Source organism: Pelobates fuscus, chromosome 6 (genome assembly GCF_036172605.1).
Source record: "Pelobates fuscus isolate aPelFus1 chromosome 6, aPelFus1.pri, whole genome shotgun sequence".
In the NCBI taxonomy this organism is placed as follows: Eukaryota; Metazoa; Chordata; class Amphibia; order Anura; family Pelobatidae; genus Pelobates; species Pelobates fuscus.
This window is the reverse complement of record NC_086322.1, coordinates 212,078,307-212,091,028: the sequence shown is the minus strand read 5'-3', so window position 1 is coordinate 212,091,028 and position 12,722 is coordinate 212,078,307. Positions and strand designations below refer to the sequence as shown.

Below are 12,722 nucleotides of genomic sequence, written 5' to 3'. Positions count from 1 at the left end.
TGCGTGTATGTCTATCTGCTTGTATATCACTAATGGCTGTATTTCATTCTCTTATCGACCAGGTTAACAGAGCTTTATTATTTCACTAAATAAGTATAATTTAATTTAGTTTTTCCCATCACTGAACTCCACTAACAGTCACAAGGCTAAATCAACAGCTCACATCTCTTAAAGCACACAAGAAGAGATAGGGAGGTGGTTTAAATAGTGACTCAAAATCATATTTATCCGTCTTGCACCCATTAATCATTATCTCCATGTTCAACTACAATCTTCATCCTTGTTGACTCTTCTTACTTTCACTCTGAGCCTTACAATCCATTTTACCTTCGGGTGTTATGTGAAATCTTCCAGCCAATGTTGTACTGTTAAAAATGTATGTAATCCAATCCAAATAAAAATTAAACAGTCATAAAAAAGATAAAAACAATAAACTTTTTTTTTTTTTTTACCGTTCAGAGTATCCCCTTTCTCTTGCAAATCTTTGAAATGCTCCCATTGGATCTGATCCAGTGCTTAGAATAAAAACCAAAGGGGTTGAAACAGACATATCTTGGTAAAGAGTAGGCAGATCAATAGGAGGGTTCTCTATGAATTTCTTTCCTAGATTCTTAATCACAAATTCAGTGACAGCAAAAACAACCTGCAAATGCAATAATTAAAAAGTTAATATTGCAATGATTTACTTTGTATTATAAAGAAAAAAAACTTTAGAGAAATGTGAATATTTACGTGAATTGTATGAGTCACAAAACATGTTTTTTTTAATTGTATCATAAAGACTGCACATTATTATAAATTCAAGTCTAAAATGTGTTTGTCCTTGTGTGCAGACCTTCTGACTCCCCAAAAAATGGAATTAAAAACTATGGATTGACATGGCTTCTTACAGGAGCTCCTACCCCATGATACACGGAATACTATATGCAAAATATAATGAGAAACAGACAACCTATAAATGAACAAACAAAATATAATGTAGCATTGTTTAGGTAATGTGCCGCTTAGTGAGATCTTCAGAGCTTCTCAATTAGATATTCAGTAGATAGATAGCATGGACTTCAGTTTTGCATTAAAATGTATAGATGCTAAGTTTCTAGCAAATACAGTTGAAAGATATAGGCAGCTCAAACAGCCAAACAAGAGTCTCTCTGGTCCGGTAGAAGATACATACAAATGGGTGGGGGGGTTGTATATCTCATATGTAGAGTACATAAGAGTCTATAAGATATAGACTGAGCACTGTACTAAAAGTACAAACCAGATATCCTCAGGCAGAATTCATATCGCCCATGCCCATCAAAGTAGAGCTACCTTAAAGGGATCCGATAAGTGCCAGGAATACAAAGCTTTATTCCTGGCACGATAGCTCCCTTCCGCCAGTCCATTGTAGCACTGGACAGGTCCAGAAAGAAGATTAATGAATGTTCCTCGAAGCAGTAAGTGGTTTTGTTACGAACTGCTTGCCTATCCAGTCCATGCTGGAACCAGACAATGACATCTCTGCTGGTTCCCGAGGTGCCTGATTGCTGTGCCAGGATCCGGTAACAACCATCCAACAGCTTGTTTAATTGAGAAGTGGCTGGTAAGCAGTGTCCGAAGGATGTGAGGTATTTCTGCAACTTTAACAGTATGAGCTAGGCCCCGGATCTTCAAGTTTTTCCAATGCTTGTGGTCTTCCCTGGCCACCCTGCAGTGCTGGGTAGTGCAGTAAAACAGAGGATATCTAGCGCTTATGAGAGTATTAGTAGGCGGTTAAAATGTCATGTCCTGCTCTGTTCTGTGGAGATGTCTGGCCTTGGCTTCTGGTATCCTGTACTCTTTTTGCTATTCTTGCTTAGTTTTCCTTGGTTTTTTGGTTTTCTAGTCTATGTCTGGTTTTCTTTATGCTGGGATTTCTGGGTTCATTCCTATAGTTCGTCCCTGGATTTCCCAGTCTCCAGGTTTCCTTTAAATGTTTGTTTTATGTTGCCACACCCGTCCTGCAGGCAGCTGCTCAAAGCTTCTTCCCTTTCTTGCAGGTAAGTGCTATATATGTCTACTTAGGATGTTTTAGCATACATTAGGCAGTGTAGGACCTGCCAGATATGGGGTACATTGGCGTTGTTGGCAGGCTTATGCAACGTATGATCATATAGTGTGACTAAATCCCCATGATTTTCATATGTAGTACTTAGTTATTTCTCCTCTTGTTTTGCCTTTGTTATCTTGTCTTGTTTTAGTTTGTATACCCAGCCCATGTACAGTCCTGTCCAGTCATGCCCATGTTATGTTCATGTTTTCCTCATGTCTTGTGTATATGTTCTGGGTTTAGCTTACTATCCTTCTCTGGTTCTGGGTTCTATTAGTTCTGTCTTGTTTTCATGTTTGGTGCCTATCTCTAGTCTAGCCTTGTTTCTAGTACTGGATACAATCTTGCTGCAGAGCCTCCCTATTCAGCTCCTGGGAGGTCTGCTAATTTCCATGTTCCTGGTATCCGCTGAAGCTGATTCAGGATCTTGGTATGTGGCTGCACAAACGCTGGTGCTCAACACCCTCAACACCCTGTTAATCCACCTCCACACTGTGACTCCTACTCTGAACATCAGGCATACTGGGTCCCGGTCCTGCACCGCCGCCTGGATAGTGTCTGGGTTCCGGGCACCGGACCGCCACCCTGATATAAAACCACCCAAACCAGAGTCTCTTCCTTCTAGTAAAAAATTGGAAATGAGGGAGCAGTGCCTTGCAGATAGTCTTGAATCCAGTAGATGGTAATGGATATGTGGAGAGAAAAGAACCCAGAGAAAACAGTTGGTGAAAGGAGTATAAAAACACAATTACAATGTTAGCGCCTGGGCGGTAAAATCCCCACCTATGTATGTGGTGGTCCTGTAGGGCCTTGGCAGATGTTATATCTGGATAGTGGCCTGTTTACGCTTAATCACTGACAGCTCTCTGTCAATGTTGTGCTGAAAGTCAGCTAAGAGTGCCTTTAAAGCTCCCTCTGTCACCGGTGCATCACCAGGCTTCATTGGAGGTAAGTCAAGTTTCCGATTCTCCAAAGGTGTCTCCAGCTCCTGTATGTCAATGTGAGATGTTTCACTGGACAACTTGGAGGGGCCTTTGGAGAGAGGCGCCATGTTAGGCCTCATGGCATTTTGCGGCTTCCACAGAAGATTGCTGATATCGGCAGTAGTCAGGTGTTTGTCTGCCATGTATTTTTTTTTCTTTTGCAACCATTATGTGAGGTAGATAATGCCCACACTTTGGGGAAGTAGCCTTCGAAAATCAGGCAGTTTCTATGTATATTTCTCTGGCTGGCTCGGAGCACCCTTAAGCGATCTCTTGAACAAGTCAATGCACACTTAAATAAAGAAGTTGAGAAGTTTGAAAACAAACCTAATTTAAGAAAATTGGTAGGTAAATTTAAAAATAAATCTTGAAAAATTTCAAATTGGAATTGAAGCCTGTTAAAATAGAAAATTTGTAAGGGGTCTAAATGACTATAGGACTATAGGGGTCTAAATGACTTTTCGACTTTTGAAAATTTATACCGTGAAAAATTCAGATTTTAATACATCTTCAGATGTAATACATCTGCTGTGAATTATTTGATATAAGTTGAGTGCAATAAAATATAATTTTTTTTATATGACAGAAAGAATGTTCTGCATCATCTATTATTACATTATATTTTTAGTGCAATACTGTAGTCCATGCTGACTATCTATTGAAATTCTGATGATTAGAGTTGGTCACTGATCATAATTTGATTTGGAGCAATTAAACCGAAAAGCATCCAATCACAATTCAGCTCTGGTTTCAAATGGGATTAGTAAATTTCATTATCTCCTGACTTTCTCCTGCCAGTCAGCATTTCTGTAAAATATATATATATAGCAGTAAAATATCACCCAGCAACCATTAAACATAGATTTGGCCTCATCTCAGCATGCTATTTGATATAAAATCACTAGCTTTTATTCTGAACAATAGAAAGATATACTACAATAAATATGATCGGGGCACTCAGGACCACTTATAAATAATAAGAGAGCCCCGTAGCCACTACCTCTTCTTACAGCATACAGGGGGTGGAGAACAAGGGATTCAAATATAGAGCTATGTACATGCATTACCTCCATTCAACCATTATCATACACAGTGGAATGGAGAAGTAAGGTTGTTTATAACAGTGGACCATTCGTTTTCCAATAATTAATATTGTGCTAATCTCTAACAAGAAGGTATCGATCTATAATAGGAACCAGGGAACACTAAAATGTTTTTTCCTAGAACTAATCTCACCACAATGCAGAGAAAGACCACATAGTAATAAAAAGACTTGCTAAGGCTTCCATGTTTCTGAAAATGACTCATTCCCCCTTCAGCCATTGGGCTGAATGTTTGGAAAATCCTTGTGTGCAGCTTTCATTTTTTATTACATATTGATTTTGCATGGAAGTGGAGGGTTAAGGCTGCTGAAAGTGGAACTGTTGATTGACACAGCACTAGAAAGAAGATCCGTTTTAAAGGATTTGCAAAATGTTCTCCAAATCTGAAAACCTAAGTATATAGAACATTTTTCAAAAGGTCAGTTAAGTAATATTCTGACTTTTTAGCAATACCAAATCTGAATCTTGGGAATTGTAAATAAGTTAAGAAAGTGCTGAAACCCAATAAAAGGAAGAACAACAAACAAAGCATAGCATTAATTTAATTATTGCAAATTGCTGTCTGCAAATAGCATTTTATTTCTGCAATGTAGAGCAAATTAACTCTGCAATCTGTAATGCATAATAGAAAATACCTTGGGGCAGGTTTGCAAAGCAACAATAAAATGAAACGAAATGCTTATTTGAAAGTAAGCATACATCCAACCATAAATTTAGCTCAAGGTTTGACTTTAATATTCTGTTTTTATTGACTTGAATATTAACAGGTTTACTTATTAAATCATTTTAACTATTTCTAGGTTTCAATCAATTTGGAATTCTGCCAAAAGCAGTTAAAGGGAAGGATGATGATGTGTTGTTGTTGTTTGTACAATGTTGGTCTTTTCTATAGGGAAGTGTCTAATTTTCCATATATCAAAATAATAAAGTACCAACGCATGAGCAGTGAGATATCACATACATATACCATGAATCAGATTATACTTTAAATATGTATCACAGTGTCATCAATGTGTTCTTGTGAAAAATCTAGTAAACCAGAAACCAATTGCTGCATTCATTTCCACCTGGCTCTTGGTGCATACACTTTTCTTGGAGTGGGGCTTTCCCCCATACAGACTTAAATTGAAAATATTACATCTCTGGAAATGATGCCCATGAATAAAACAGTAATAAATCGCCTATAAACTGTGTTAATGTTCTTCATGTGATGCTTTTTTTCTTTTATATATATATATTATTTAAGATTTAGCAAATGCTAAATGTTGGGGAACAAGTAGGGTACACATTACAAATGTGGAGGACAAATAGAAACAATGGTTTGGCTTCTGCTCTTCCTCAGTGTTTAAAGGTTTAAACGTTAGTAATACAAGCCCACGTCATAGAGGACCATTGGGGACCTGATCCCTATGCACGGCAAGTGCCATACGGTAATCTGAGTTTTCCCCATAACAGTAAATTAGAGGTGGATTTAACTCTGCAATGTACACATTATAGTGTTCAAAGGACAGTATCACTGCACCCATACTACTTCATTAAGATGAAATGGTCTGGGTGACTTTAGTGGTCCTTTAAGGACAGATTAGTGGATTTAAAAGTTTTATTTTATTTACTACCTATTTATAAACATGCAATGAGAGAAAACAGGGAGACTAAATCAAAAACACTATTTATTATATATTATATAAATCTATAGCCAGGAACAACTGATGAGGCAACTCCTTATGGTGAAATGTGTCATGCATGATGATGACATCTGAGGAGGTGGAACTTTGACACAAGTGAACCCTGACTAGTACTGATCTACACAGAGGCAGAATTAGGAGAAACCTCGTCCCAGGTGGTTAATGTGAAATCTAGAAATCTCACTACCTTTACCAGCTGTAAAATGGCTTCCTGAGTCTAAAGGACATTTTCAAATACTAAGAAAAATGCAACATGTTTGTATTCCTGACACTATAGTGTTCCTTTAAGGATCAGAGGCGTACCTAGAGTACTTGATACCACTGAAATATTTGTGTGTTACTCCAATTCTTATTTGTCTTTCTGCAACACCCTCACGCCCTTGTGTCTTTCTCCTGACAGTCCTCACCACAATGTCTGTGTGTCCTTACTTACCTTTATTGCGCAAGTGTCTTTAATGACCTCCTTACACCTTTGTGAGAATTTTCATGTGTCTCTCCGACCTCCCTTGTGTGTGTCTCCTTGTACATCTTTAATAACTTCCCACTCCACCTTGTGTGTCTCTCCTAACCCCACTTATTCCCTTGTGATTTTCTTCAGACCCCCTTGTGGGACTCTCCAAATCCACAGAGCAGCTGTGTACCATTAGTTACCTCCAACCCTGATTGTAGGCTGAGCGGGACTAAGACAGAGGCTCTGCCTGGTCTATTAGTAAAGCTCTGAGTGAACGTTGTGTAAGATGAGTGGCTAGTGCCCTACCCCATCACTAACATTGCCACCTGAGAAGCACAGACAGACCCGGCAAAGAAACATGCATAATGTATTATTCCAAGAAAGATAAAAAATGAAAGTTATCTAGAAGGGAATATAGATTGCTAAATGAACAATCCGCACCAAACTATGTAAACATTATTTATATAAATGATAATATAAATGATGTTCTGTACAAGTAGGATAAGAAGATAAAACCTGTTAGCAAGATATTTAGGTGGAGATAAGAGTAGAAAATTGGAGGACGATTGTGGACCGTTTGTAAATGAGAGGTATGAATTCATGCAGACACACGGGAAGAATTTGCATTGGAGTTGAATTTAGAACATTTTAGAACAATTTAAGGTGAATCTGCTAATACCATCTACATATGTTCCGGCACACGCTTACCTTTTCTTCCTTTACACTTTTAATAAGGATTAATTTCTGGAACAAATTCAGTTTTTCATTCCACAGGCCCTGAGATGTTTCACTTTCTTTTTCTGTTTTCTCCTTATAACCATTCCAAGTGCTGGGGTTTACTTGAATTTCAAGAATTCCTGGGGGAAAAAAAAGTTTTTATTTCTTCTATCTGAACTTCATAGAGTTGCTATTTATTCTCTCCGTGTAGTCAGATAACACCAGTGGCTTTCAGTGCATCTATGTCTTAACATGCATACCGCAGGCCCTCTCCTGCACTGTAGGCACACTCATTGTTTTGAAGGTGACACACACACACCTACATTGTAGCTTTATATACTGAGATAGGATAACTATACATTTTAGATGAAATAAGGAGGTTGTTTAAATAGTGGATTTGACAAATTAGGTCTGCTAATTTACTCATGTCTTCTTTACAGGATGGAAAATCAGTTAGAGGGGTATGCTGCATGATATAGATAGCATAACTAAGAAAAGCCCTAGTTTAGAATAGTGTAAAATGGTATAAAATGTACAGTTGCAGGCAGGCTTTGTGTATAATGTTAAAGTAACACTGTGTGACGGACCGCCTGGCACCTGACTGGGTGCCTCTGCCAATCGTTGCTTCCTTAGTGCTTACTGAGTACCACAAGCATCTTTTTCGGGAGTACACAATACAGTAAAATCAACTAATAAACTGTTCGTGCGTACGCTTGTCTGGTGCCCCGCATTCGGGAGTTTGCTCCCACCGAACGCAATTCATTCTAATCCATTTTCCAGAACGTAACTGGAGGTGGAAGTCCCAGCAGTGTTCGCGTCCTCCATTAAAGTTCCATGCACTCGACGACCAAACACCGCTGTGTGTGTTCGCGGCTAAAGATGGCTGCCGCCACATGTTTAAACATACGAACAACGACCACCCAACTAACCACTTAGAACGTTGTGGTTAGCGAGGTCAATGGGGTTAATAAGCAGCACACGACTGGGTGTGTATACAAACCGCATTGGTCTGCTCCGTTCAGCAAGCCCCAAATACCGAACCATACAGTACAAAAGGTACGAACAGTGTCTGTAAGCAAGGTTTATCACAGGGGCCATAGTCCTGGGGCAAGAGGCTGGCAAGCAAGCTCCTCCAAGAACCAGTGGCGACCTCACCACACATTGTAATCCCCTAAGGCCTTGTTTTATAGTACCCACTGCCTTGTTTTACAGAAGTGCCAATTCCTAGAGAAATCAGCAATTGACTGGCCACAAGTCATTGGTAAAGATAGCTTCACACTAGGCTGACCCAAGCTGCAGTGAGGAAACTCTTTCGGGTGCTGGAATAAAAGTGAGTTTACATGTGATCTTGACCCTTTCAATGTCGAAATGTTCTTGTTATAAAACTAACTTGAACACCCTGATTAGAAGGAAATTACATTTTTAATTTTTCATTTTAGTGTTCTTTTAGAAAGGACAAATTGTGACACTATTGAGATAAATGAGTAGGCATCATACATGGTTTTTAAGGTGCATTTTGGGGGAACATCTTTGTACTACAGAAAGTTTATAATGCCAACAGAGCATTTATGACAACTTATGTTGCTTCTTATAGTTTGTGTGGAATCACAGAAGATTAACATAAAGTCATAACATAAAAATGTTGTAAAACAAATAGAACATATATATAATAAATGTTAAAATGTTAAAATTAGAGATGTACCGAACGGTTCGCTGGCGAATAGTTCCCAGAGAACATAGCTTGTACGCGTTCGCCACAGACAGCGAACATATGCGATGTTTGGTCCGCCCCCTATTCGTCATCATTGAGTAAACTTTGACCCTGTACCTCACAGTCAGCAGACACATTCCAGCCAATCAGCAGCAGACCCTCCCTCCCAGACCCTCCCACCTCCTGGACAACATCAATTTTAGATTCATTCTGAAGCTGCATTCTTAGTGAGATTAAATAGGGAAATTGATAGCTAGGCTAGTGTATTCAGTGTCCACTACAGTCCTGAAGGACTCATCTGATCTCTGCTGTAAGGACAGCACCCCAAAGAGCCCTTTTTATGGCTAGAACATCAGTCTGCTTTTCTTTTTTCCCTGTGTAATCTAATTGCAGTTGCCTGCCTGCCAGCGTGTGTGTCAGGCTCACAGTGTATACTGTGCCCACTTGCCCAGTGCCACCACTCATATCTGGTGTCACAATAGCTTGCATTTAAAAAAAAAAAAAAAAACTTTTTTGACTGTGATATAATAGCAGTCAGTTTCCTTCACACGTGTGCGTTTCAGGGCCTGCCAGGGCACAGTGTCACACCAGTGCAACTCATATCTGGTGTAACAGTAGTGTACATTTAAAAAAAACAACTAGAAATTTGACTGTGAAATAATAGCAGTCAGTTTCCTTCACACGTGTGCGTTTCAGGGCCTGCAAGGGCACAGTGTCACATCAGTGCAACTCATATCTGGTGTAAGAGTAGTGTACATTTAAAAAAAAAAAACTAGAAATTTGACTGTGAAATAATAGCAGTCAGTTTCCTTCACACGTGTGCGTTTCAGGGCCTGCCAGGGCACAGTGTCACACCAGTGCAACTCATATCTGGTGTAACAGTAGTGTACATTTAAAAAAAAAATTTTTTTGACTGTAATAGATTGAATAGCAGTTAGTTGTCCGCAAGCGTGTGTGTCAGTCCTACAGCATCTACTCTGCCAACTTCTGCCAGTGCACAGTGCCACTCATATATGTTGTCAAAGTAGCTTGCACGCATAGTACCACTAATCGAAAAAAACAAATGACAGGCAGAGGCAGGCCACCCCGCAGGGGCCGTCGTGGTCGTGGTGCTGTGATTCCCTTTGGCCCAAGAATAATGCCCAGTGTTCAGAGGCCACGTACCCTGAACTCGAAAAGTTCTGAGGACATAGTTGACTGGCTAACACAGGACACCCAATCTTCTACAGCTTCCGCTCGGTACCTTGACGCACCATCCTCCTCCAGCTTAGCTTCGGGCACCTCTCAAGTTACCACTCTCCCGCCTGCCGCCACCACCAACACTAGCACCACAGCCGCTTCACTTGATCTGTCAGAGGAGTTATTTACACATCAGTTGGAAGAAATGAGTGATTCGCAACCATTATTGCCAAAGGATGTAGATAACAGGGATATGTCTCAGTCAGGCAGCATTACACACATGGACGTACGGTGTGATGATGATGATGTTGTACCCGCTGCTGCTTCCTTTGCTGAGTTGTCAGATACAAGTGAAGCGGTTGATGATGACGATGCGTCTGTGGATGTCACGTGGGTGCCCGCTAGAAGAGAAGAAGAACATGGGGAAAGTTCAGATGGGGAGACAGAGAGGAGGAGGAGACGAGTTGGAAAAAGGGGGAGGTCGTCGCAAGGAGCTAGTGGCACAGTCAGACAGCATGCATCGGCACCCAGGGTCAGCCAGACAGCACGCCAATCAACTCATGCTGTTGCCACCACCAGAATGCCATCATCACAGAGCTCAGCAGTGTGGCATTTTTTGTGTGTGTCTGCCTCTGACAACAGCGATGCCATTTGCAACCTGTGCCAAAAGAAACTGAGTTGTGGGAAGTCCAACACCCACCTAGGTACAACTGCTTTGCGAAGGCACATGATCGCACATCACAAACGCCTATGGGATCAACACATGAGTACAAGCAGCACACAAACTCAAAGCCGCCATCCTCCTCCTGGTCCAGCATCTTCAGCCACGTTAACCACTGCTGTCCTCCTTGCCCCCTCTCAGCCATGCGCCACTCCGTCTCTCGCCTTGAGTAGTTCCTGCTCATCTGCCCACAGTCAGGTGTCTGTCAAGGACATGTTTGAGTGTAAGAAGCCAATGTCACAAAGTCACCCCCTTGCCCGGCGTCTGACAGCTGGCTTGTCTGAACTCTTAGCCTGCCAGCTTTTACCATACAAGCTGGTGGAGTCTGAGGCATTCCAAAAATTTCTAGCTATTGGGACACCGCAGTGGAAGGTACCCGGCCGAAATTTCTTTGCACAAAAGGCAATCCCCAACCTGTACTCGATTGTGCAAAAGGAAGTAATGGCATGTCTGGCACACAGTGTTGGGGCAAGGGTCCATCTGACCACTGATACCTGGTCTGCAAAGCATGGTCAGCTACACTGTGCATTGGGTAAACCTGCTGACGGCTGCCAAGCATGGAATGCGTGGCTCTGCAGAGGAGTTGGTGACACCGCCACGACTTGCAGGCAGGCCTGCTGCCACCTCCTCTACTCCTTCTACTCCATCCTCTTCCATAACCTCCTCGGCTGAGTCCTCTTCTGCTGCTGCGTCTTGCTCCACATCAACGGCACCCCCCCAGCTCCCAGGTACTAATCCACATCCCGGATACGGCAGTGTCACGCCGTCTTGGGGTTGACTTGCCTGAAAGCAGAGAGTCACACCGGACCAGCACTCCTGTCCGCCCTGAACGCACAGGTGGATCAGTGGCTGACTCCGCACCAACTGGAGTTGTGACAACGGAAGAAATTTGTTGGCGGCATTGAATTTGGGCAAGTTGACACATGTGCCGTGCATGGCACATGTGTGTAATCTGATCGTACAACGCTTTGTGCATAAGTACCCAGGCTTACAGGACGTCCTGAAGCAGGCCAGGAAGGTGTGTGGCCATTTCAGGCGTTCCTACACAGCCATGGTGCACTTTTCAGATATCCAGCGGCGAAACAACATGCCAGTGAGGCGCTTGATTTGCGACAGCCCGACACGTTGGAATTCAACACTCCTAATGTTCGACCGCTTGCTCCAACAAGAAAAAGCCGTTAACGACTATTTGTATGACCGGGGTGCTAGGACAGCCTCTGCGGAGCTGGGATTTTTTTTGCCACGTTACTGGACGCTCCTGTGCAATGCCTGTAGGCTCATACGTCCTTTTGAGGAGGTGACAAACCTTGTCAGTCGCACCAAAGGCACCATCAGCGACATCATACCATTTGTTTTCTTCCTGGAGCGTGCCCTGCGAAGAGTGCTGGATCAGGCCGTAGATGAGCGTGAAGAGGAAGAGTTGTGGTCACCATCACCACCAGAAACAACCTTATAAGCATCGCTTGCTGAACCTGCAGCAACGTTGGAAGAGGATTGTGAGGAAGAGGAGTCAGAGGAGGAATGTGGCTTTGAGGAAGACCAACCACAACAGGCATCCCAGGGTGCTCGTTGTCACCTATCTGGTACCTGTGGTGTTGTACGTGGCTGGGGGGAAGAACATGCCTTCAGTGAGATCACTGAGGACGAGGAACGGGAGATGAGTAGCTCGGCATCCAACCTTGTGCAAATGGGGTCTTTCATGCTGTCGTGCCTGTTGAGGGACCCTCGTATAAAAAGGCTGAAGGAGAACGACCTGTACTGGATGTCCACACTACTAGACCCCCGGTATAAGTAGAAAGTGCCTGAAATGTTACTGAAGTCGGAAAGGATGCAGCAGTTCCAAAATAAATTAAAAAGTATGCTTTACACAGCGTATAAGGGTGATGTCACAGCACAACGGGAATCTAACAGGGGAAGAGGTGAAAGTAATCCTCCTCCTCCCACGACCACGCCGGCAAAGACAGGATGCTTTACAGACGTGTTGTTGATGGAGGACATGCAGAGCTTTTTAAGTCCTAAGCATCGCCACAGCCCTTCAGGGCCCACCCTCAGAGAACGACTCGACCGACAGGTAGCAGACTACCTCGCCTTAACTGCAAAT

General features: G+C 42.2%; 1 protein-coding gene across 1 annotated transcript in view; it reads right to left on the bottom strand.

Moving 5' to 3' along the window:
* DNAH6 (dynein axonemal heavy chain 6) overlaps positions 1-12,722 on the bottom strand; it is a 257,043-nt gene that overhangs the window by 39,741 nt on the left and 204,580 nt on the right. The window contains exons 63-64 of the mRNA XM_063458711.1: positions 7,002-7,150; positions 453-643 (exon numbers count right to left, since the gene is read on the bottom strand). Of these exons, the coding sequence (XP_063314781.1) occupies positions 453-643; positions 7,002-7,150 (340 nt within the window). The remainder of the gene's footprint in view (positions 1-452; positions 644-7,001; positions 7,151-12,722) is intronic.